The following is a 27059-nucleotide window of genomic DNA, read 5'->3' on the forward strand; positions in this document are numbered from 1 at the left end:
GTATTCTTGGGCTTCTCTTGTGGCTTTGCTGGTAAAGAATCTGCCTGCAATGTGAGAGACCTGGGTTTGATCCCTGGGTTGGCAAGATCCCCTAGAGAAAGGAAAGGCTACCCAATGAAGTGGCTCAGTCATGTCCGACTCTTTGCAACCGCATGGTCTGTAGCCTACCATGCTTCTCCATCCATGGGATATTCCAGGCAAGAGTTCTGGAGTGGGTTGCCATTTCCTTCTCCAGAGGATCTTCCTGACCCAGGGATGGAACCTGGGTCTCCCGCATTGTAGGCAGATGTTTTACCATCTGAGCCACCAGGGAAGTCCTCCTTGGAAGAAAGAGATGACCAATGTAGCATGTTAAAAAGCAGAGACATTACTTTGCCAACAAAGGCCCATCTAACCAAAGCTATGGTTTTTCTAACAGTCATGTATGGATGTGAGAGTTGGACTATAAAGAAAACTGAGCACTGAAGAATTGATGCTTTTGAACTGTGGTGCTGGAGAAGACTCTTGAGAGTCCCTTGGACTGCAAGGAGATAAAACCAGTCAATCCTAAAGGGAATCAGTCCTGAACATTCTTTGGAAGGACTGACGCTGAAGCTGAAACTCCAGTATTTTGGCCACCTGATGCAAAGAACTGACTCATTAGAAAAGAAAGACCCTGATGCTGGGAAAGTTTGAAGGCAGGAGGAGAAGGGGATGACAGAGGATGAGATGGTTGGATGGCATCACCAACTCGATAGACTTCAGTTTGAGCAAGCTTCAGGAGTTGGTGATGGACAGGGAAACCTGGCGTGCTGTAGTCCATGGGGGGTCACAAAGAGTCAGACATGACTGAGTGACTGAACTGACTACTTGTTAGAACTTACATTGCTAATTGCCTTATTTTAGGTGGCCATCTTCTTCTTCTAACTACATTAGAAGTCTTTTGAAACTAGAACTTTATTTTCTTCATCTTTGAATTCCCCATTGTCCCGCCAAGGTCTCCTATTCCTTTCTTCATGAATTGTGTACATAACCACTAATATACTGTATTAAAGATGTATAATTTTTTATAATGTTGAGTTTTATTATTTTTGCAATATTTCTTAAATAGCCCACTTCATTATAGTCTTATTTGCCTACTTTGTTTTATAGTGACGTATTTTCTCATTCAATGGCATAAAAATTAAAAAGATGATTCTCAATGGTTCTGTGTTTTTATTTTATTCATATATGTCTTTGTATCATAAAAATATTTTACAGCTGTGTATACCTTACATATTCAAATTCCAAAAGATGATGCTGTTATAGTGCTGCAATCAATATGCCAGCAAATTTGGAAAACTCAGCAGTGGCCACAGGACTGGAAAAGGTCAGTTTTCATTCCAATCCCAAAGAAGGGCAGTGCCAAAGAATGTTCGAACTACCATACAATTGCACTCATTTCACGTGCTAGCAAAGTAATGCTCAAAATTCTCCAAGCTAGGCTTCAACAGTGTGTGAACCGAGAACTCCCAGACGTTCAAACTGGATTTAGAAAAGGCAGAGGAACATGTAAAATACCATGTAAGAAACAAGTTGCCAGTCCAGGTTCGATACACGATACTGGATGCTTGGGGCTAGTGCACTGGGACGACCCAGAGGGATGGTATGGGGAGGGAGGAGGGAGGAGGGTTCAGGATGGGGAACACATGTATACCTGTGGCGGATTCATTTTGATATTTGGCAAAACTAATACAATTATGTAAAGTTTAAAAATAAAATAAAATTAAAAAAAGAAAACCAAAAAAAAAAATTTTTTAATAAAAACAAAAAAAAAAAAAAAAAAGAAAAGGCAGAGGAACCAGAGATCAAATTGCTAACGCCTTTTAACTTCCCTGGTGGCTCAAACAGTAAAGCGTCTGCCTACAATGCAGGAGACCCAGGTTCAATCCCTGGGTCAGGAAGGTCTCCTGGAGAAGGGATTGGCAATGTGGGCTTCTCTGGTAGCTCAGATGGTAAAGCGTCTGCCTACAATGCGGGAGACTTGGGTTCAATCTCTGGGTCTGGAAGATCTCGTGGAGAAGGAAATGGCAACCCACTCCAGTACTCTTGCCTGGAAAATCCCATGGACAGAGGAGCCTGGTAGGCTACAGTCCATGGGGTCACAAAGAGTCAGACGCAACTGAGCAACTTCACTTTCACTTTCTTTCACTTTGGATCACAGAAAAAGCAAGAGAATTTCAGAACATTGACTTCTGTTTAATTGACTACGATAAAGCCTTTGACTGTGTGGATCACAACAAACTGGGGGAAATTCTTAAAGAGCTGGGAATACCAGGCAACCTTACCTGCCTCCTGTGAAACCTGTAGACAGGTCAAGAAGCAACAGTTAGAACCAGACATGGAACAACAGACTGGTTCAAAATTGGGAAAGGAGTATATCAAGGCTGTATGTTATTAGCCTATTTATTTAAGTTATATGCAGAGTACATCATGTGAAATGCCGGGCAAGCCAGAACCAAGATTGCCGGGAGAAATATCAACAACCTCAGATATGCAGATGACACCACACAACCCTTACAGCAGAAAGTGAAGAGGAACCAAAGAGCCTCTTGATGAAGGTAAAAGAGGAGAGTGAAAAGACTGGCTTAAAACTGAATATTGAAAAAACAAAGATTATGGCAGCCGGTTCTCACTTCATGGCAAAAAGATGGGGAAACAATGCAAAGAGTGACAGACTTTATTTTCTTGGGTTCCAGAATCACTGCAGATGGTGACTGCAGCCATGAAAGTAAAAGACACTTGCTCCTTGGCCGAAAAGCTATGACAAACCTAGACAGCATATTAAAAATCAGAGACATCACTTTGCCAGCATAGTCAAAGCTATGGTTTTTCCAGTAGCTATATATGGGTGTGAGAGTTGGACCATAAAGAAGACTAAGTGCTGAATCATTGATGCTTTTGAACTGTGGTGTTGGAGAAGACTCTTGGGAGTCCCTTGGACAGCAAGGAGATCCAACCAGTCCATCCTAAAGGAAATCAGTCCTGAATATTCATTGGAAGGACTGATGCCGAAGCTGAAGCTCCAATACTTTGCCCACCTGATGCAAAGAGCCAACTCATTGGAAAAGACCCTGATACTGGGAAAGACTGAAGGCAAGAAGAGAAGGGGATGACAGAGGATGAGATAGTTGTATGGCATTACCGACTCAATGGACATGAATTTGAGCAAGCTCCAGGAGACGGTAAAGGACAGGGTAGCCTGGCATGCTACAGTCCATGGGGTCACAAAGAGTCAGACACAACTGAGTGACTGAACAACAATACTTTATATCTCCAAACACACAACATTGAGTGTAAAAGTATGTTTTCTACTTTTTATCATTTCCCCAAACTATAACCCCTCACTTCTACCAAAGTACTTGAAGCTAGACTATACATATTACAGAGGACTAAAATAATCATTGTTCTTATACTACTATAACACAAGCTAGCAAATGGTATATTGAAAGAACCACCAGGGCTTCTCTGGTGGCTCAGTGGTAAAGAATCCACCTGACAGCACAGGAGACATGAGTTTAATTCAGGAAGATCCCGCATGCCAAGGAGCAGCTAAGCCCACTGGCCACAACTACTGAAGCCTTCATGCCCGAGAGCCCATGCTCCACAACAAGAGAACAGCATGCAAGGAGAAGCCCATGTACCACAACTAGAGAGCAGCAATGAAGACTCAGCACAGCCAGAAACAGATAAATAAATACAAGTGTAAAAAAAAAAAGTAAAAAATAAAAGCACAAGTGCAACAAGAAGTTATGTATACAAAGAAATGTCTAAGTTGCAAATTAATCTAAATTCTCAGAATTTAGATTAAATTACATAGTATGATTTTTATTATCAAAAACCACATGACACTGTAGTTGGAAAACATTTACCCTAAATGGCCAGTTACTGAAAGAAACTTGTTGGACTTCGTTGGTGGTCCAGTGGTTAAAACTGCACTCCCACTGAAGGGGGTATGGATTCCATCCCTGGTTGGGCAGGAGCCCACAGGCTTCTTGGCCATAGGAAAGAACCTTGCTTTTCCTGGTTTTAAACATTACCTACATTCTATTGGAACACAGAGAAAAACAACACATCTATTGCTTGGCTTTTATAAGACCTGACTAGTGCTACACCTAAACTTTAGATAAAAAAAAAAATCTTCCTCAAAAGATGGTGTATAATGTGTAAAAACTGACACACTAAATCTAGATTGTGCACATGGAGTGTATACATCTAAGCTGGCTGTAGATGCATTTTGAGAGTTCATTATTTATAGGCATCATAGAGATAATCAAAGCAATCCTTTGGAATAAATGATTTATATGCTTTATAAATTCAAATTTTCATATACTAATTTTTCTTTAAGAAAAACTATACCAAAAAATGAGAAAACATATTCTACTATTATAAATGATGATCAAAACAGCATAGCCTTTTTTCTTAATCCCAAACTTTTGAAACAGTTGCATACCTAAACAAGTATTTTTTCATACAAACCTATGTTCTTATAATGTCCACAGTTTTTAGTAACCTCTATTACTCGGGAATTTTTAGTTAAGAAAATACCAGGACAATGAATGACTATTTTCTATCTTAAGCTTCATTTTGTCTCTTTCTATATGCCCGCCCTAGAGGTTCCAGATTCTATCCACAAAGTGATTATGGTCTAGGACTGAATCAGATTTGCAACAAATGTCCACTGGGATTCTTCGACCTAACATCGATGGGCTAGCCAATACACGTCTTCTAGCTCACTGAATCCTTTCACTCTACCTTAGGGACTTTCCACGCTACACAGTTAGAAGCTTTCTTTCACAAATAATGGAAATGAATGAAAAATGGTTTCAGAATAGAAAAACAGAAACCCAAGTCATTACATGGTATCTAAAAGCTACCCTGCATCTACTATTTTACTGCCTAAACAAACACTTTAACGTGTATGATAAGGGATATTCTAAGGTCTTAAGTTTCATTATCTCTAATTTTATAAGATTACTGACATGCATCATTTCTATTAACACTTCAATATACCCAGCCATATGATAGCATTAAACTAACAGTGACCTACAAAAGCCTAGAAATCATTATGATTTAAGTTTTTCAGAAAAAATAACAGCATAAAGTCAATAAAATGAAATTTCTAATAAACATAATTTTTATGTTACCAAATCAAAATGAAACTAACAGCAGCCATGAAATCATTTATGAAATGTATTTCCCTCAAAAAATAAAAAGTGTTTCTAAAGAGAGAAAAGAAAAATTACAAAGTACAATATTTTTAAGCTACAAGCTTTACGAAAATCTGTCACCATTTATGTTACAATTCTGCTCATCAATAAGGTACTTTTTTTCAAAGAACCATTCGAAAATCAATTATATCAACTCTTTTGTATAGAGAAGCAGCACACCTTTCAGGCAACTAGTATTAATGAGTAGACATGACTATAGAATCTCCATTTGTTTCTCTGACAAAGCTGTGGCTACTCTAGTCGCTCATTGAAATTCCATTAATCTAGTGTACCAAGGTCCAATGCGAAAATCAAAACTCCATCTAACCCTTTATCAGTTCACAATAACCTACAAGTGAACTCTGCCTGTTAGCATGCAGCAAGTTATGATTTTGCTATCAATCAGGCAGTTGGCCAATAAAAAAAAAAAAAGGCAGGCTGGAAACAGTGTGTCTGGCAGGGTTTGAAGACTTTGTTTTTGTTTTCTGTTTTCATTCCCTTTCAATTTCTATAGGGCGTCTGGACCTTGTGAGAATATGCATTATTCTCCTTGGCTGTGATTTAATTGCTACCAGCAATCAAGTCGAAGCATCACTGAAGTGTGCTTGAATTTCATTAGAAGATATAACTTATGCTACTTTCCTACAGTACCTAATAAACCATAAAGAAACCAAAACACATATGGCTTGAGGGAATAACTGGAAAATTAGGTAGCCATTTGGGAACTGACTGAACTTTTGAACCAGAGGAACAGAGAAAAAGAAATATTAAAGGAAAAGACAGACTTAGAATGCACAGAGATGTGCAGGTTTGACCTTTTCAGTACCTTGAAAATTACATTAGCATTATGAAAAATACATATCATGTTTGGAGTTTATAATCCATCAAAGTTGAGATACTTTGTTTAGTGCCTACCATAAGGTAAAAGTCAAAAGGACAAAACAACAATCTGATTTGACAAAAGGCCTTTTGGTGACCCATGCTAATTTAGTTACACTTATTGTTAAATGTATTATCATTTTATAATTAATATATCATTAGACTAAGGTCACACAATGAAGGAAAATTTATTCAGCAAAGGAAAGAGAACACATATAAAATCTAAGTTGCAGGGAGAAAAAACTAATATGATTAGATAATATTTTAGAGTGGAAATTAAAAGTTCAAGTAGTAGTTTTAAAATTAACTTATAACATTCTTAGGAGAAAATATAAAATTATCAAAACTAGCACTGTTTATATACCAAAAATGAATAATACTAGAAGTTAAAATTTCAATCTAGGAATTGCTTATATAAACACTGATGAAAATGCAATATTTAACAAGCTAAAATTTAAATGTTACACATAAACATAATTTATTAAACAATATTCAAATATTGACAATGCTTTAACAGTAAATCTTCTTGTGCTATTAATATATTTCCTGTATATCTGGTTATGAAAACAAACATATGATAAATTATTTACCCATTAAAAAAATAATCATGTAAATGCACTATACAATAGCAATTCACTTTTCCTAACAAATCACTGGCTCTCACAGATATTTAATTGTTGGATTTCTAAGGTTGTTATTTTTTCAAGAAGGTACATAATACTCTCTTGTACATCAAAATATTTATGCTATTTTGAGAAAGCCTGAGCATATATAGTCTATGAATATATTTGTATGTGTGTATATATATATATTTTCATAAGATAAATATTCTTCATATATGTATACATACAAACAAATTCATTTCTGTATACTTACATTTTACAGACAAGCAAAACAAACCATTGTAATGTGTCTGAAAAATAGTTCAACTCAAACAATAATTCATTGTTTTGCCTGAAAATATTATTTCATCAATGATAAAACATTTTCTAATAGAAATGCTTTTGAAGATACGTTAGAAAGGGTAATGCTCTGTTTCATATACTAAGTGTAACTGAAGAGAAATATGCATTTAAAAAAAATAGAACCTATAAGAGAAAGAAATTCTTTCCTTTTAAAAACAGATATTAAATGTTTGCCAAAATGTAAAATTTGACACAAAATGGATATGATTATTGTTGCTACACATTGTACAAAGTTCTGAATATAAAAAAAAGATTGTGTTGTTGTGAATCAGTGGTTAGAATGTTTATCACTTATGCATGTACTTGACTTATCCCTGTTCTGCAATAGACATAATTTTATACCTCATAAAAGCAATTTATGTTTCCAAAGGGAATAATCTGGATAACATAAAATGTGGAGTGCTCTGTTGCAGGAAGCATATTTTCATTCAGCAATTGTATTTAGAGATGGAACTGCACAGTTTGATCATCATATAGTGGCAGAAGGCATTATTCATTTCTAAGTCTATGTGAAACTTTGAGTGCCACAAATTAATATGCATGCGTAATTTATCAACATGCATTCTTAATTTGTAACTATATATCACCCTCATAGGTCTCTATAGTTCAGATACACTCGACTGGGCGGCACAACAAAGTACATGCTATGGTAAAAACAAGTTTCATAACTTTGGAAGTTTTTAAAAATTACTAAGAGATAAAGAATCACTTGTATTACCATTTCAATTAATACAAAATACTGTAATATTACTGTATAATATGGGATATTTTTAGATGATAATTAGAAAAATGAAAATGTATATAAAAGAAGCATTCGATGAAAACTTGTCTCGATGAGAGAAGGCAATGTAGGAATAATTAATTTAATATTTTATGAACTCATTTTGTATGAAGTTTTCAGGAAAAAAGAGATCAAAAATCTTTTTCATTATTTATAAAATAAATAATACAACAAGCCATTAAGCAGCCCAATAAAATTAAGCAAGAATCTGATAATATTAAATTAACCAACAAGTATACTAATAATATTTATATGATGATATGATACAAGTACTCTCCTCAAAATTCAAGTAAAGAAAATTTTCTAGGAGAAGGAACTACATACTTAGGAAAACCACTAGAGAGAGCTCTTCTGTTCCTTAAAAGGTCCTGGTAAAGGTAAGTTAACCGCAGCTTCTGTGTTTATCTGCTTTCTGACAAGATCACCACCTTTACATATTACATTGTTCTGTGTTAAGAGTGTCAAGAGGTATAGTCTATGGGAAAATGTAACATACCATCAGAGGGAGCTTCATCATCTTTATCATATCTTTCTGAGGCTAATGAAATAGTGTCTGGAGGCCCAGCAAAAGGGTCATCGTATTCTTCTCCATCTTCTGCATCACCTATGAAACAATGAGAGATAAAAGAATGGATGCACATTATAACTGAACCACTCTGCTGTATACCTGAAACTGACATAACATTGTAAATCAACTATACCCCAATATAAAATAAAAAGTAAATTTAAAATTACTATTTAAAAAACAGAAAAGAATCAGGGAAAAGTCTTTTATAATTTAGCCATCTTTAAAGAGTGTTACTTTGTCAAAGAGGTAAATGGTACTGTTAAATTCAGTCACTTTCATGGAAGAACAAAGAAAACTTTTTGAACTACATAAAAACAGATCCTATTTTAATGTATATCTGTTGTAATTTAGATAAAAGTAATAGATTTTGAAAGTCAGTATACAACTGCTTCTTTCTGTTACAAAAGGGTACAAGTTACAAAATTATTATGGTCTCTACAAAAATGAATATCAAATACTAGAAGCAGGTTAAAACACGGTGTGTATCCAAAACAAACAAAACCAAAATAACAATAACAGCAACCAAAAAAAGCATGGCAAGCACAAGAAAAAATAATTCAGTTAATTCCATTTACCTACTCAATAACTGGAAAAATGATGATGAGAAATTGATAAATCAAAGCCATATGAACATTTTACATTTTCAGTAAAAATCACACAATTACATTTGAACAGATTAAAGATACTCACTTGCATTTTTAAGAGCAGGAATCTTTTACAGAAAAACTGCTTTAAAATCCATATAAACCTTTAAATTCAGACCAGGTGATTTACAAACTAGACACTTTCAATTTTTCATTCAGTGATATGCTATTTTTTTATATTCTAGCTAGGTTTCTAGATGATTTCCAAACCTTAGGCTGATTGGGTGAAGTCATTTAATCTCCACAATAAAATCTTGTGGTGTGGGTTTTTCCATATACTCATTTAGAATAATTTTTTAAAAGAGTGACTCAAACATTTACTATATACTAGCCATACCTAACCACTCATTCTTCATCCATATTCAACAAGAAAGAAAAAGGTATGCTTAATACCATATCAATGATTTGTTAACAATTCAAGCTACTTGTTAGAAATTCAAGAGAAAACCAGCCACCTCAGGTATTACCTAAAAACCATAGTGAAAAATCTCCATAGGAACCCTCGACTGCCTACAGTACCACTTTTTAGATCACAGTTGCTGGGCAGATCCAGATTAAAGCTACTGGGCTCTCCAAAATGATGTCTGTATTCTCCGACATTCTTCTGATGGGTTGCACCCTACTTTCACCATATTTTGGTAGAGAAAATAGCCTCTTTCAAGACAATACTTTCAAAATAATAAAAATAAATATTCGTATCTATTTTCTTAAAAGCCTGACATTTAATCAACATTTATCATCCCTACCCTGAAAGTAAAGATAAGGACATCTCCCACCAAGACAATAAGAGCAGACTATAGAGATGACTACCTTATTGTCCTTAATGATTACACCATTACGTGCACCATACATGGTGATGCTTCTTTCCCAATTAAAATTCCAAGAAACATATACAAACACTGCTCCTTCTTCAGATCTTAATTTCTTTCTTTCAAGATGATCAAAGTACTTCTCAGAACACTCAGTGATCCTTTATAATATATTTCTCTTATGGAATGAAGAGTGGTCTGATTTCAAATATGAGGTAAGACAGAACCTCATAAAATTCTAGTAAAAATATGTTTGAACGTGAAATGATAGCTCATGGAATACACAGTGGTAAAGATCACAAAATTCTCAACTGTTCAAGATTGTTAGCATATCCTTCTATTCCTAACAAAGTAAGAATTTTTATGTTATAAATTTTCTAAGGTATTTCATATCATAAACTATAAATCTTGCTGTGAAAAAAGTATTAGGACATTTCAACCACATCACCATAACTTAGCAGTTAGCACATTACACTATTAAGAATATATAAATATGACAATAAAGCTAATGATTCATGGAAAGAATCTTTTTAAAAATTCAGATGTTCAAGCTTAAATCTATTAAATTCTATGTGGAAATAAAAACAATTTTACATTTTAAAAAATCAGAATTAGTTTATTATCCTTGGATGATATCCATTGTATATTTTGTGTATATATCCATGTATGTACACATACACAGCAAAAAGATCACTATTAAAGCTATAAATACAATAATATTTAATATAAGGGAAGAATATTCTACACAAATTAGTCACTGACATGTTAAAGACCTCTGTGGGCTTTATTTTTGTTTTTGTGTTTTTAAAAAAAAAAAAAAAACAGAACAGTTTTTGGATTGTAAAGTGAAATTATCTTCAATTTCCCCATTCTAAGAACTGCAGTTCATTTCATAGGTTGGCTTTTTTAATTACTATGACATTTATATTTATCTAAGACAAAAATACATTACATACTGCTATTGGCCTTATTTCTTCCCTCCCAGCCCCCTTCCTCCCTTTTTTAAGCTTCCCTTGAATTTAATTCAGAAAGTAAAGAAGATGAATCTCTGTGGTATCTGTACAGGGTTATTCCCTTTTTAACTTGCATGTAGTTGAAAAAATACATCATTTTCAAAATGGTCTTCAAGTTACTGTTCTTCCAGTGATGATTTACCCCTTTTCCCTGACTAATTTTTTTCAACTCAACAAAGACCAGCTATATTATAAGGGGCCTTAATTGAACACAGGGGTCGCTGTTGAGTAGTACAAAGCATTTTTTCTCCCCAGGGGCTGAGTACTTGCAGCTATACCTACAAAGACTTCGATAAATTAAAAGGAAAATGTTCAACTTGTGTTTGTGTAATAGAAAACTGAACTCCAAAGCAACAATGAGCATCAGGTAAACGTATCCAACACAATTTACAGACATAATTGAAAGCATTACAGCTAATCAGACATCTAAAAGAAAAGCTTGCTCGAATGAAATGTCTACAGAATCATTAGTTGGCAGCCATTCTATTACAATCACACATAATGTCAGTGGTGCCTTGAGCCTGTGCCAATGACAACAGCATAAATTTTGCATCTCATTTCTATGGTCATAAAATTAATGATCAGTTTAAAAATACTTCTTTGTAAAAGTTATTGCGCAAAGAAAAGACATGAATGTGTCCCTGTTATGTACTCAGAAGGATAATTATAGGGTTGTTGCTCATTAATACTGTTTCTTGTTTCCCTAGAAAAGCATTTGATTTATCCCACAACTTTCAAAAGTTTAATTAACGATACAAAGTTAACAATCTAAAAGACAGTGATCCAAGACTTCTCATCCTATAATTTCATTGGTGAGTTAAACAACACAGCAAAATCAAGGCTTAATCGTACCACAGCAACATATGTCTTTGGAAAACATTTTTAAATTTTTAATAGTTGGTTTCAAATCACTATTACCCCTTCTTTTTAATATAGGTCCATGATCAATTAATGTTTTCCTAAATGCCTGGAGATAAAAGCCCATGAACAGTCATGATCTCTCCCACCACGAAAGGTGATTTAACCAATCTACAGCTTGTTTTAGCAAATATAGTCCTATTTTAGATGCAATCAGGTAAACATTAAACCAAATAACGTATCTAAAATTCAGATGATAACCATTCCCTTTCATAGAAAATGAAAGACAAACTCGGTGGGGGAAATTACTTGAATGAAAAATATTAATTTCTAATTTTCTTAGTTCATGTGTCCAAAATAATTTCTCAAGTAATAATACACAGATAAATAGACATAATTAAGCATTTAACTTGTCACTTCTTAAGGGAATCTGTAGTTTAATCCTTGAAAATTTGGAAGATTTGATTCACCACAAGTAAGATTCACTCCACAACTCTCCTACCACACAAGGGCTAATTTATAGCATGCAAATATGAGGCAATTTTAAAGGAAGGATACCACTCCTCAAGCATTTAAATTCCTACCTTTGAAATACACTTCCACTGCTATAGGCCCCCAAACTCAAATATGCTTAACACATTTGTATAAGGCCAGAGATGGGGTGGAGGAGCTGCAAGCTACTTGTGCAGATTTCACTGGGGAGCTAACTTTCAACAGAACATATACTATGTTAGGAAGGGTAAAAGTAAGGAAATTTAACACGATCCAAAATGACTCTTCTGCTGTTCTGAAGGATTCCATCAGAAACAACTAAAATGGGTCTCTTCTTACCTAAGCGCCTTGGTACTCAAAAAAGCAGTTTAGTCAATTAATAAACTTAATATCACCAATGAGGTCAAAGAAAGTTGCTTTCTCAGTAAATCTATTCATACTCAACATCAGTGGAGTTTTAGGACAAAATCCACTAAATAGTTTTAATTTAAGGAAAAACATTTTAAAGGAGAAAATGAGTTTTTAGTTATGACATCTCAAGGGAATTGAAAACAATATATTCACATTTTTTAAAGCTGTAGACATCAATATTTGAAAAACATTCTCTTGAAAATATTTGTCTCATGTTAATAATGCACGCCCTTCTGTTAGTAATTTATGGTTTCCTTGAAATTTATTTAAAGATTGAATTATAAATCAAGATTTACTAAATTTTCTTGATAATGAAGTTGAATCTGAGAATACACATTAATATAATATTGAACACTATGTGCCATGCATAGCTATCTTCACATTATCTTAATCATTCTGTAAAGAAAATAACAATACCAAAATCATCACTGGAGTCAGACAAGCCTGATATAAGGACAAGATACAAATACAAGTAAAACTTTTTTATTATATACCTAATATGTATTAGAAAATTCTATTTTATACTCAGTCAACAACACTGTTTACTCAAGTAGTAATGTAGTTCAAGTCACATTTAAGAGTGCTATGACCTTGTCATGTGACAGATAACAAATTCTAAAACAATCACAATTCTAAAATTAATTCTAGGGCCTGTATTTAAGCCCTAGAATGAAGCCTGTATTTAGGAGTATACTTTATATTACGAAGCTATATTGCAACAAAGAATAAAAACTATGGTTAGATAGTTATGTCATGTACAATATCTAAAGGTTATAAGAAGAGATGTGAGAGGAAAGCAAGGAAGGATGACAGACATCTGTGTACATTAGAGAAAGTAACAAATCATTTATTCAAGATGAATAAATGTGAATTAATTCACTTTATTTAAGAACGCTCTTCCAGGTCCTTTTTTCTCCCAGTATTATTAAAATGGTACTTAACCATCATGTAAAAAACAGCACGTGAAAAAAATAGGAGTATAAAGGTAAAAAAGGAGGAAAACAGCCTCTGGTCACTTCACTGTGACCCCATATTGACCTGAGAGAGAGGAAACAGCCAAAAGGAATTCTGCCCAGGTCTCCCTAGATAAAGACAATCCAAAAACCCCAAGAAGAAAATATAAGGAAAAAGAAGAAAAGCAGCATTATCAAAATATATTTAGATGAACTAAATTTATTCAATACAGAGATCTATTAATAAATTCTTATTTTTAAAAAAAGATGTATTTTGAACAACTGCTTATTCAACAACTAAGCCTGTACTAACATCCCTTTAATATTTCTAACCAACGACACGAGTAGTCTTTTTAGAACAGCTGAATTATACTTTAAGGGCAGAATGGCATAAAATTACTTAGCTTCTCATATTTCTCCAAGGTATAGATCTAATTTATCCACAGGCTTACTTTTGAGCAGGCACTCTTGGTGATTAGTTAACTCAATACAGCAGTATTGAACTACAAATGACTTATTCAGAGGAAAATGATTATGGGGAATCTCTGAATTCTGTGTTATTTGAACTCGTATTCTAGGCTCATTTTTCAATTTTTATCAAATACTATATAAACCTCCATTCTCTTTAGAGACAAAGAATGTATCTCAGTAATGCAATTTTAATATCCACACACCTGAACAAGTCCTAAACCAGAATACCAAAGGGAAAATTCCTATCCCATTATTGAATCATACGCAATTCTGCAATGACTTTATACTCTCACATTTTCTTAGCTTAAAAATGTTTAATGTACAAATAATGAAGTCACAATGAGAGTCCAATAGTCACTAGAACAAAACGTATGTTTTAAGAAAAAAAGGCAGAATCTGATATGTAATATTCCCCTATAAACAGTGCTTTGTATAAAAGTTATAATTAAAATGCATAAATGCATTATTTCTATACTCAGCTAAGCAAAATGCAACATGATTAAACCCACAGTTTAGGATTCGTTGTAGAGTACAAATAAGTAGGCATTTGTGGAGAGAAGTTTCCTGCTCTTCCCTTTATTTAATAGTGTCTAAAAATTTAACATGGAAAAAAAAAACTCTTATTTGCTCCAATCACAACAATCTTGATGACAATGTGAAAAGAAACTGTGGCTTCCTTTTAACTGTTTGATTTTAGGTTTGTCTGCTTAAGTACTTGGTTTATTGAAACTGTCATTACTCTCTCACTTATCAGTTAGCAGAGATATGAGTTTCTCTGTGGTATCTGCTAACTAACCCCAGTTAGAAGATGCCACACTGCTCCTCCCAAACCCAGAGCCTAGCTCCACATAGTTAACTGACCTCATGTTTTGACCCTCATACCAGCATCCACAGGCTTCAGGTCATGACCCATGAATTAGCATCATGGAAGTAAGGGCCATACCAAGTTTCTTTTACAGAACTGAAGACGTCAAAGGTAGAGACGTCCTACGCCTTTCTAAACTTGGTTTTCAGTACACTCAGCAGCTGTCTCTCAAATCTAAAGGAAGACAATCAGCTTATCAGCACTCTCACATATTTCCAAAAAAGGAAACTGAATTACCTTCTTTGAAAATGTCTATTGCATACATTTATTCATCTCAAAAGAAACACAAGAATAATAAAAACTAGCATATGAAACAGATTTTACTCATGTTCTCAAACAAAAATTGATAGTTTTCAAAACAATTATCCTTTAGAAATGTCACCTATGAGCTCTCAGCCACAGGCCCTCCTGTTCCCATCACCACTATAAAGTAATCTCTACAGGATTAAATGGTGTTGGGTTGGTATCTTCCCTCTGCCTCACCAAAGTCTTCCATGTATAACTGAAGGTTATACAAATTAGGTTAACAAATTTCTGCCACAATGAACCCCAAGAACCACAAAACCTAAGAATGTTAAACACAGATTTCTGTATCAAAAGACTGTGCAGGGTAGATTCTAGATAAGCTTTTTAATTTTATTCTCAGCAGGGGGAGCTAGCACTCTCATCTTGAAAGTCTAGGTATACAACATGGAAATTTAAATTTTTGATTCCAACTATCAAATTTCAGCATGTGTCAGATTTTCCTATTGAAAATCTCTGCAAGGGAAAAAAAAAATGACAGGTTTAACAAAACTTGAAAATTTACCTTTGTCTTGAGATTCCTGAAGATAACTGTAAAAGCAAGCAATAACATATTTTAAAATAAAGGTTAACAAATCAAAATAAGATCTAATCAGTGGCAATGATTCAAATCTATTTTAAAATCTATACTATGAATATATATTTAAAGAAAAAAATACTTCCTATCCTGAAATGGTAATTCCAAAAGGCTAATGAATTTATACTAAAGATATTTTTAAAGACTCAAGTTACAGTAGTAAAATTAGAATATATTATTAATATGTACAACTTAAATTACACATATTCATTTGAGTATCTGGAGGTATTTTCCATATTTATGTTGAAATTCTCAACCTACCTAAACCTTATCAGTGAAACCAAATATTTTCTCAAATAATCAAAATGAACAGTTGGATTTTGCAAAACTACTTAGAAAAATAGATAATCAAGAGCCTTCACAAAAAAAGGTATTATGATAAGCATGTCTGTTTTTAAAAATTATTATAGTAGAAATATAGTTTGTCCTTTAAAATACTTCAATTAGATTAGAATCTAAAAAATTTAATTCCACAATTATCGGTCCTTCATTAAAATGTTAATTACATTTCTTCTAAGTAAGAAATAAGTAATAAAAGGCAAGTAAGTGACTTACATAGACTTTACATCTTTTATCTTCTTAACAAGGGCGTCTCTCTTTTCCTTTGCTTTCTTGGATAAATTTTCCCCTCTCAGTATGTCTGCTACAAATGTTTCAACATCTAAACCATGAAATATAAGAAAAAGGACACAAATTATAGGAAAGAATCATTTTTTTGTGAAGACAAATAGGATAATGATTGTTTCTACCCATAAGTGTTAATATCTGTACAATTTGTTATAGTTATTTATCAATCCAAAGCATAACAGTTGAAGTATGCTTCAAACACTAAATTGGACAAATCTGTTCACCACTTAGCTAATAAAATGTGTATGTTCTACTTATGCTTAGCACAGCGAATGCTATTTGAATGTTTGGCATCATTAAACCAGGAAGAAACATGCACGTTTTAATAAACTACGGTGCCCCATAAACAAATTCTCTTGTATAAAAGCAAGCACAGAGTTTACATGCATATGTTACTATCATTTTATAGTATTTTATAAGTTCCTGTATGAACAAGTCATTCACAATATTATATCAATAAAAGCTAATGTCTCTGGCAAAGGCTGCTTTTCCCAGTATAATCAATTTTCAGTCATATGTCATGCTTAACCACTTTAAAGGAAAAAAAAAAAAAAATCCCTTATTCTAGCCAAGATTTCCAAATCAAACCCTCCTCTTAGGTTCCTACCTGCCCCACCCACTCTGGCCAGCTATTCTCAAATAAAAAAGATAATCAGTTGCGTGATTTTGTGTGCTCCTGCATCCTGTCTTGGCATTACTACCTGGAAATACTTCTTTAAATAAAGGAAAAAGTGGCAAAAATACATTTATCCACTATTTTAAAATATAGTAACCAACAGAAAAGATTTCTATGGCCTCATGCAACATTTTCACACAGCTTCTTTTTTTAATTTAATAAACTTTTATGCTGCTTTCTAATTCTAATATGCAATGCCATCTAATTCTTACTGGTTTGATTTTATAATGGCCCCACTCATTGTTCATGAAATACTGTACAACTTTAACTTTATAATCAGAATTTCAAATCTCAATGAGATATTTAATATAGAGGATACCATTAAAATTTTTTCAGTAGGTATGCCTATAAACCACCCATATTTCATATTGAAGAGATGTGTATATGTTCTATTTTCTTTTTATTTAACTAATTTGTCTCCTAACTCACACTGATATAAAGATGGTATCAAAACATACAATAAGATTATATTCAGTCAATTCAAAGCAGTATAACAAATAGTCTTTCAACTGTACTTATAATTAGCAAGTTAAAACCTAGTATTTGAAATAGATGTTACAATTGATCTTAAATTCTTGATTACAAAAGTACCTTGATCCAATGAGCAAAGCTGATTAAACTGTTATTCTACACACTCGTAATAAATTATGTAAAGGTGAGTTTTCAATAAATCAATATGACAAGTGAAATAATTAAAATTTAGTCTTGGAATGATTTTTTTTAAATAGCTCTCTGGTTTGAAGTCCATTACTGACATGTTAAAAGTACGTATCTAAAAAAACAAAAGCAAAATGTCACAGCTTCTCTTTCCTTGAGCTGTCCATGTTTCGAAGAGGGGGACACAGAGACATAATCCAGTACCAGTGCAAATTAGACCCACACCTTTAAATGAGTTCAAAACAACCAGACTTATAAAAAAGCACTCTCTTCCCAACTCTAAATTTTGTACCCAGAGGAGTAAGCAACCTCTGGACATTCAGATTATTAGCTGAAATGGAAAAAATCATTGGCTTCTCTGAGATGACTCCAATAAATCTACTAAGAAAGTGAAGTTAGAGGAGTAGTACCTCTTACTCCAAGTACACTCAGTACTTGGGAGAATCACTGGCATAATGACTTGTAAATAGTGTGCTTAATTTAACTTTCACTCAGTATTTGTCTTTAATTTCCTCATCCACACGAGTATTTAATTGCCTATTTTACATTTTCACTATACAATTCAAGTTTAAACAAACGGGATCTATTTTCTATCTCCGGAAGCAATAACAGAACGAATTGCAGCCCAAGAGCTATTCCTTTACAAGGTCTTTTCAGTTCTATAAAAACTCATAAAACAAAAAGCTGTAACGTTCTATATAGTGTTTCCTAACAGTGCTGAACTGAACAACAGTGCCAAAAATTTTTTTAATTATTGAGGCTATGCTATTTTATGAGGAAATTCTTGTTGAAAGAGTGTGAGACTGCAGGAAGAATATGCCTCATTTGTTTTCTTAGGGGGAGGCGATTCAAAGATTGCTCAAAGGGAAAATTCTGTATTTTTAGAGTAGTCAATGTATTTATTCCTAAACTTATGCCAGAAAAACGGTTTAAGGCAACAAAAAAAGATTTAATAAACATTGATTTTTAAAGATTACTTCACAAAGGAGATATGAAAAGCATAGAACCTGCTTTGGTTCCACCCCCCCCCCCCCTGCTTTTTTTCTTTTTTTTTTTTTTTTAACCAAGTAAGAACTTCAAAGTGGAAGTGATTCCTGCAATAATCTTAGTCTGTTGGTGCCCACAAACTCAACTGGTCTTCAAGTTTTTGAAATCTTTTTTTTTTCTTTCTTTTTGAAAATCCATAGAGTGCCCATTTATTTTGAAATCGAACTAAACCAGCCTCTCGCAGACACAGGCGACCCCGTGGACGTGCCCGCGGCCTTCGCCGAGCACCAACCCGCTCCCACGGCGCAAGGACAGAGTGTGTGCTGAGAAGTTTCTCCGGCTTCACCGTGAGATGCTTGAGCTCCGCAGTCCGAGACACTCGGTATGTTAAGCCCCAGGGTTCCCGTCATCAGAGCTAGGAGCAAAGAGCACTGGTTTGGGGCAATGCTCTCGCTAGACAAATGGGACTGGATCTGTGACTTTGTAGCTCAGAGCCAGGGTTGTATTTCAAAAGCCAGCAATAAAAGTCCTAGCGAATGAAGCACTTCTCTGGCAGGTTGGAAGAGATCTGAAGCTTTTTATTGTGCTCTGAATAGCCTTGCAAACGGTAAACTAGCAAGCCCTCTCCTGCCTTCCTTTAGGGGTCGTGTCCCTCTGTTAATATGTAGATTTCACCGACTCCAGACTGCCTGTAATTCGGGGAACAGCCGTAATTCGATTACAAGAAAAGGTCAGCCTGCGTCTTCGCTGGCCTCTTGGCCTGGTGAGTTCGACAGAATTCCTCATTCTCAGAGGAGGAAATCTTGGCTCACTCGCGTACTCCGCGGAAGAGGAGAAACTTAGGGACCCACCCGGCCACGTGGAGAAAGCGCAGTTCCGGTGCCCCCTAAACACCAGGTCAACCCCTATCGCCGCTCTGCGCAGTCACTTAGACCGCAGGTCAGCGCCGCCTGCATTTAACCCCATCTCCATCCGCTTCTGTCCCCAAGTCATCATCAAGGAAGAAGTTACTCAGCGAATACAAATGTGGTGGTGATTTTTGCTCCTATTACACCTTAACACCGGCAAGAGTAAACCTGATCTCCCGGTATAACTGTAAAGATACGGGGGAGAGGGCCGCTGAAAATAATCTGATTTGCGAATGCTCTGTAGATAAATGTTAAGGTCTGAAAACAGAATTAAAAGATGATATCATGTCTTGGCTCGGCAATCCTCAGTTTAAGAAACCTCTCAATAATCATCTCAATCCCTAACAGGCAAATACTTAACACACCCCAAATCACCACATGGTACTCCAATTTTCCTTTTTTTTTTTTTTTTCTTTCTTCTCTTGTACATAGGACCCCCTAGAAAAACTGCCACTCATCTCCCCACTAGAGTCCCAGAGGCTAGGACAGGTATATAATACACACACACACACACACACACTCAAGCGCTCACACGAACAGTTTACTACCAGTTTCCATACTGATTACAGAGTGAAAAAGTGAAACCACACGAGGTTATACCAGTTTTTAAATTCTTGCAAACTATAAACTTTCAGCTTCTCCAAGCTGAGTACATAGCACAAGTTCCTACTCTTAAACAAAGCCAGGGTTTGACCACTTGCCTTCACATCCTCCACCAGCAAACAGCCTGGAATATGACTTCCAGACTGGTGAGCGTAAACAAGTCACAGAGGTAACACCTGGTGTGTCTTCTGCCTAGTCCCCCAATCAACCAATACTTCACCTCCCTGGGCAGGCATGCAAGTGTGCAGACACACACACACACACACACACACCCCCTCTGTGATGGCCTGAACTGTACAGGAGACAGAGGCAAGAATTAGACTGAATCCACCACCACGTGCTCAGCCCCGTATCAACAAAATGAGTGTGAAACCAATCAAACCATACCCCCATGCCCCAGATGGCCTCACGACTTAATTCCACAACTTTCTCTACTTTATGAATTGGGCCAAGTTCCACTTAGTGTTCACTGAGGTGCTATCACTAAACTTAATGTGGGAAGAATTCCAGCCTAGAATTGAAGTTGGCACCAAAACAAAAAGAGAAGCTTTTCATCTCTGGTAAAGGAGGGTACAGTCTTACCAAACACAAACTGGTGAAAACATAAAATCTGTTAAACTGGGTACATGTATACCAATTAAGCTCAATGCCCAAAGTTGGGAAATGGCTAATTGAAAAGTTATTGATTTGTCTAATAAATGTCTTTCTCTTGATTACCCGAGCACTTTTATAGGTCATGGTTGAACTGTGGACTTTTCAAACATGGAAAAGGGACATGAGCAAGCACAAGAAGTTCTCACAGTATGATAAGTAAAACATACGTGAGTCTTACCATCCATTTATCTCACAAAATTTTCAAAATTGGCTTTGGAGGCTAAGTGATTTATTTTGATAGAAAACTGGACTGTTGAAGAATAGAGATGAACATTTTTTGCCTCTAAAAGATGACTCTTGATAAATAGCACTTTAAAATGATCAAAATCTTATTTTCAAAGAAGCCACAGTGAATAAAACAATAATCTGAGATTTACACTATATTCACCGTTAGGTAGCATCTATTGTAATGTGTTCACCATGTGATTGAAAAAGAAATGTAAACTCAGTGGAATGAAAAAGACAGACTTAGCTTTAATTGAAAAAGATAAACTAAGTGAATAATGAGTATATAAAAACTAGCCTATGCCACTTTTATCACCCATATATGACACTTAATCTTAAATTTATGAGAGAACGGAACTGTGTTTCAAATCACCGAGGCTCTTCTTACTCTGTTGTTTCCACCTTCTTTCCAGTAATGCTGGATAAAGTAGAGCTAAACTCATTTAGAAATTTTTAAATTTTTATACTTCTTCTTTTTAGTATATTTAAATTTCTTTTTTAAAAGAAAACCAATGATAATTTGGATTGAGTAACTATAAAATTATGCATACAAGCATACGATCAAGAGCTTTGTTTAGTAATCTGAGATGAAAATACTTTAAAAGGAAAGTCTTGGGGAAAAAAAGCCAATCAAAAATTCCTGCCAAGAAAAAGTAGGATATTGTATGCTTAACATGGGCAAATAATTCTCCTAACGTCACATCTTAAGTCATCTATGGTATCTGACCCACATAAGAAACTATCAGTTTCTTGTCCCTTGATTTACAAACATATATTCCTACTTCTAGAAGACAAAATCTTAGAAGTGTCATGGACTGATTTCACTGTAAGATCAAATGTTCTCCTATCAACTTTAAACTCATTAGTTATTACTGTCAAAATGGGGCAGGCTTGTTCTTGCTCTATAGGAAAAACCAGGTGCTAAGGAAGTAGGTGACCATTGGTGACTCAGTAGGTGGCACTCTTCCCTTAATCCATACTTGGCCAATGCCCCAGAAGGAAGTTATGGGGCATGAGATATACTATAAATGATTTTCAGAAGACAAACAAAACCAAAATGTTGACCAAATTGTAAATGGAACTTGAAAGGTAGAAATCAAACCATAGTATTCTTAGCATTCAAAAAGGAAAAAAAAAAAAAAAAAGGTGTACCTATATCTCAGCTGAATTGCATTACTTATCTAGTGTCCTTACAGGGATTATCAATTATATGTGAAGGTTTTTTAAAATGTCCTAGAAATTCCCAATAGAGGAAAATGCAATATTTCTAATCAAGACTGCCAAGTGAACAAACTCTCAGGGTCACTTTGCAGACACAGCTCTCGTTATTGTTTGTTTTGGGTTTGATTTTTTTCAGAGTACATACTGACAACCACCATTTTCTTCCTTCAACATTGGTTTCATTTTCTATCTCAATGAAAAGAAACTAGCATTTTCCTACAGCTTTCCTTTTTAAATGTGCTGTCCTAATACAAATGAATGAGAGTATCAGACTGCAAACCAGGAACAGACCAGTATTCAAAGGGAGATTAAACAAGATTGGGGGAGGGGGGTTAGTTCCTCTCACTTTCTTGCCTGCCTGGAGGAAAAACTCACATAAATCAAGATTATTCTTGCTGTTCATCCTAGTCAAAATATTTGGACGTGGGAGAAGATTATATGGACACAATTTGGGATTATCCTTTGTTTCTATTTATCCAAGCTAAACTTGTTCTTCCATTGCTGTGAAAAAAAAATTAAAGTTTGCCTGTATTGCATGTGGCAGTTTGCAACTTGCTTTTAACAAAAATCTGTATGTTTTTTTCTACTCATAGAACAAGAAAATAATGCAACATTTTTTATAAAAAGTATAGGTTTTCAACATTGAATATACTGATTTCATGGAAATATAAATAGCTACAAACTATATAGCCACTTTCTAAAGTGCATCATCAAATGCGAGTTAAGAATGATAACCTCTATGGATTTTTGCATTTCTACAAAATGCAAAGGAATAGGAAAGGAATAGGAAGGAGGGGGAACAAACATTGAAAAGAAAGACTAAAATTACTATAATCAGAAGGAAAAATAAAAGAGAAAGAAAATAATAAATTGATAAGAATACATTTGAGCACATACTTCTATCAAGCAGTTGAAATGTCAAACATTTAATACATCTGAGTGACATAATAATTTGGATAAAGGGAACACAGAACATAATGGAAGCTATCCAAACATTTTTTTTGATAGGCATATCTTTTGCTTTGATTCTTTCTTTCTGAAGGGATTTTAAACGCTTGCAAAGTTTAGTTCTGTATCTTTCCTGCCTTGGAATTCTAGCATAGTGCCATGCATTCTAAGAGCACTCAACTGTTAACTACAACCACCACTGCCAACATGTCCTTAGTTTCAAAGAACGAACCAGGTAAGCCAACAATACCTTTAAAATTCAAACCAATGCCAACTCTTCTTCTATAGTTTTAATAATTTTAAATCTAACCATACCCTATTAGTCAAACACTTGAATAAAACGAAATGTGAATAAAACTGCTGATCTCACTTATTCTTTAAAACTTCTCTACAAAAATAAGATTTTAATTAAAGTCAGCCATAAAACATTAACTACTTTTCTTCAAATGGCTAGTTTAAAAAGAAAACTGAGAAACATTGGTTCCCTTGTTTCATTTCTTTAAAGTATATCTCATCATAGATATTTATATTTCCTCATAGCCATACCTCTTGAAAATACAGTATAAGCCAAATTTGTCATTGCTAGAACTTTAATGTTTTAATAGTTCTTAGTATTTCATGTGTTTTAATATGTGATTTACTTCAATAATGTGAGATACTGAAAATGTCAAGAAGATTATTTTTGAAATGCTAATTTCAGATATTATGTATTATCTGACTACAGAGCAGAGAAATGGCTAAAGTATATACAAAGTTAGCAATGGCAGATAACTTAAGTATTATTTAATTCTGAGCTTTCAATTAAATTACACAAGGGCTACATGAAATACTTGTAATCCATGGGGATCAGAAAATAGAGTCTCATAACCTATATATCATACTATCTGCAAATTATGCCAGTGGGATCCAGATTACAAACTGTCTACTGTGAGCTATCAAGCTTTAAAAGCATGTATCCAGGGGTCTATGCTTTACTTCTTAAACTCAAAAATTCAGACCTAAAATATCCTGAAAATGGTGACTTCTCTTTTTAGAGTTATGATAAACAGTTCTCCAACCTGGTAAAATAATATTCTAAGCAAGGAATCCCAGCATGGTAACAACAAACATGTTAACTGTAGTAAAACAAAATCAGCACTCACTTGAAACTCTCATAGAATGGAATAAAAGCTGCCTTGACTCAGTCCCTACAGTTCTTTCAGTATATCCCACAATGGTACCCATTAACAAGCATTTCTTAGAGTAAAACACTACCCCACCACAAATGCATTCATAACACTGCAATCATGTTCACAAAACATGTCTGCATTCATACACTATTAGTTTTATTTTCTCTAACAGCATATTAAGAGATTTAGTCTCACAGTGCTCTAACAGTAACTACATATAATGCCACATTTTAAATATTGCTTTAAGAGTTAAAATAAATTGTATCATAGGCATCTAAGAGAAACTTTTAACCCACTTTTTCTTGACCAATATTGAAAGATACCTAAACCAAAAATTTTAGATCAAAATTCAATATTCAGAATTCTGATATACACATGACAAAGTGAATAATGGGAAGAATTCCAGAGCATCAGGATAGGTAAAATTTTTGCTACCCCAGAAAAGGACGTATTTTCTACGTTGTGCAGAAATATGTTTTTATTGGCCCCTAGCGAAAATATACATCTCCCATACTAGATAACGAAGTAGCAGTGGATTTGTAACAGCCTTGAAGAATGCATCTTTAATTCCTAAGTTCCTACAAACGGTCACTTAAGACTGAAAAGGGGAAGATGGGGGTGCAAATACGAAATACTGTACATTCATTGTCACAGGAAGCTAGACTTTAACACATCCTTCCCTTTTTGTTGTAACATGTTACTCAGGCTGAAGGCAAGTGGTCATTTGAGAGTCAGGCCCCCTTTGAAAGTCTCAAATATGGGTGGGCTGAATGTTCAAGAAAAATGGGAGTTTTAGAAATGACAAACCCTGTGGTCCCATAACCCCTAACTCCTAACCCCTGTAGTTCAGAAATCTTTCTCTTCCATCGGCCAGGGGACCAAAGAACTAGTTCTTTGACTTCTCTCTCCTTCCCCATCTCTTTCTCTCTCTCTCTCTCTGACACACACACACACAGTCTTCACGACACCCTGATCGCGCGCGTACACACACACACAATCTTCACGATACCCTGATCGCGTTAGTAGAGCCCACCAAGAAGGGCTTCCTCACCATCCTCGCACCAAATTTCAACACACACGCCCACTCCCATTCTCACACCCCACTTCCCCACTCCCAGTCCCGCTCCCACGGGGCAGGAGGCGTGCGGAGAGCCAGGAAGGAGGGTAGAGACTCCGAATGCTTCTGTCCCCGCCGGCTCGCCGTCCCCGCGCCCCCGCCCCCGCCACATTACCCGCCCCCTTCCCGCTTTTTACCTGCCAACAGGTTCCTAATTTCCTCGGGGAGGGGGTAGGGAGAGGAGATGCTGCTGGGGTTGGGCATGTTAGGGAGCTCGGGGCGTGAGGGGAAAGGACCTGTGCTGAAAGGGGAACCGACCCGCTAGGGCTGCGGCTGCGATCTAGACTCGGACTATCCCGGTAAGGACAGCGGGGCTAAGAGTCCGGACACTGCCAAGCCGAGGCTCATAACAAGGAAGTCACTGAAGCCCCAGCCACAGCTGCTGGACTCTCGGCCCAGCCCCGCCCGGCAATTTGGGGCGGGGAGGTGGGAGGGGCGGGGGGCGGGGGGCGGGGAGGAGGGCCGAAGGGCCTGAGGTCTTAACTGCGCATGTGTAATCCCTAGGTTTTCCTTGCCTCTGAGAAGAGCCTCAGGGGAGGCCACACCCACCGCTACGTGGAGCGGGAGGAGGAGCGGCTGGTGGGAAAGAGCGGACTGGGGCTGCATCACCTGATCCAGCGCCTGAAGCGCTTTGCGGCCATTTTGGTCACTGGTAGCGGCGCAAGTGCTGACCGTTTCTGCACTGTCCCAGAAAATAAGGACTCTGAGGTGCGTCCACGTTTTCCAATTGAGAGACTTTCTGGTTTTAATAAGTCCCGCCAAGGTTTAACACTTTGCGCAGTACCCCAGATGAAATTTTCGACCGCCCTATTCAGGCCTTCTTTGTCCGATTGCATGATGGCATCAAAGTCCCATCTTCCGCCAGTCCTCCCAGAGAGGCCAGTCCGGAGCTGCTCCAGAGAGCGCTCCGATTGGCTCTTACACTACTCTTCTACGTAATTCAGATTTGGAGGGTGACCGATCTCCCCTACTAGGAAGCGCAGAGTTCTAGTTACAAATAGAAATAGATAGCACTGTCCACCTATAAGCATCAAAGAGAAAATTGCTGTAATTCCATTAAAACGGAATTATAAAATTTGTTCATTGCAACCTGATCGTTTAATCATCAGATACTTACTGAGTATAATCTCAGTAAATTTACTGAGTTTAATCATCAGATACTGTCTTCTAACTCTAAACCTTTTACAGATTTTCTCTAAAACGCAAGAAGACACGTTCTGGTGCCTTTATAGTGTGTGTGTGTGTGTGTGTGTGTGTGTGTGTGTGTGTGTGTGTGTAGAAGAAAATATTTTTTCTTCAGATAGGAAACGGAAGATTTTATTGTGGCTCCAATCGCAATATAAATTGTTTATTCCTCTACCGTCCAACCTTCACTAGATCAATGGTCCTTAAACTTTAGTTTGCGTTAGAACCACAGACAGAACCTATTACAATGCAGTATCAAAAGTCC

The 27059-nt window shown here is 35.7% G+C and overlaps 1 protein-coding gene and 1 long non-coding RNA gene across 2 annotated transcripts in view; one reads left to right on the forward strand and one right to left on the reverse strand.

The window, feature by feature from the left end:
* Positions 1-25972, reverse strand: part of SKAP2 (src kinase associated phosphoprotein 2) — a 171152-nt gene extending 145180 nt beyond the window's left edge. Inside the window, exons 1-4 of the mRNA XM_086396355.1 lie at positions 25747-25972; positions 16373-16478; positions 15746-15771; positions 8350-8457 (exon numbers count right to left, since the gene is read on the reverse strand). Of these exons, the coding sequence (XP_086252481.1) occupies positions 8350-8457; positions 15746-15771; positions 16373-16478; positions 25747-25813 (307 nt within the window). The 5' untranslated portion in view covers positions 25814-25972. The remainder of the gene's footprint in view (positions 1-8349; positions 8458-15745; positions 15772-16372; positions 16479-25746) is intronic.
* On the forward strand, positions 18575-19960 carry LOC147374111 (uncharacterized). Its single transcript, XR_015162457.1, has 2 exons — positions 18575-19146; positions 19406-19960. It is a non-coding gene; the product is annotated as an uncharacterized LOC147374111 (long non-coding RNA).
* Positions 25973-27059: the final 1087 nt, after the last annotated feature.

This window comes from Bos grunniens, chromosome 4 (assembly GCF_055505025.1).
Source record: "Bos grunniens cultivar Pamir isolate PY7600 chromosome 4, Bosgru_T2T1.0, whole genome shotgun sequence".
In the NCBI taxonomy this organism is placed as follows: domain Eukaryota; kingdom Metazoa; phylum Chordata; class Mammalia; order Artiodactyla; family Bovidae; genus Bos; species Bos grunniens.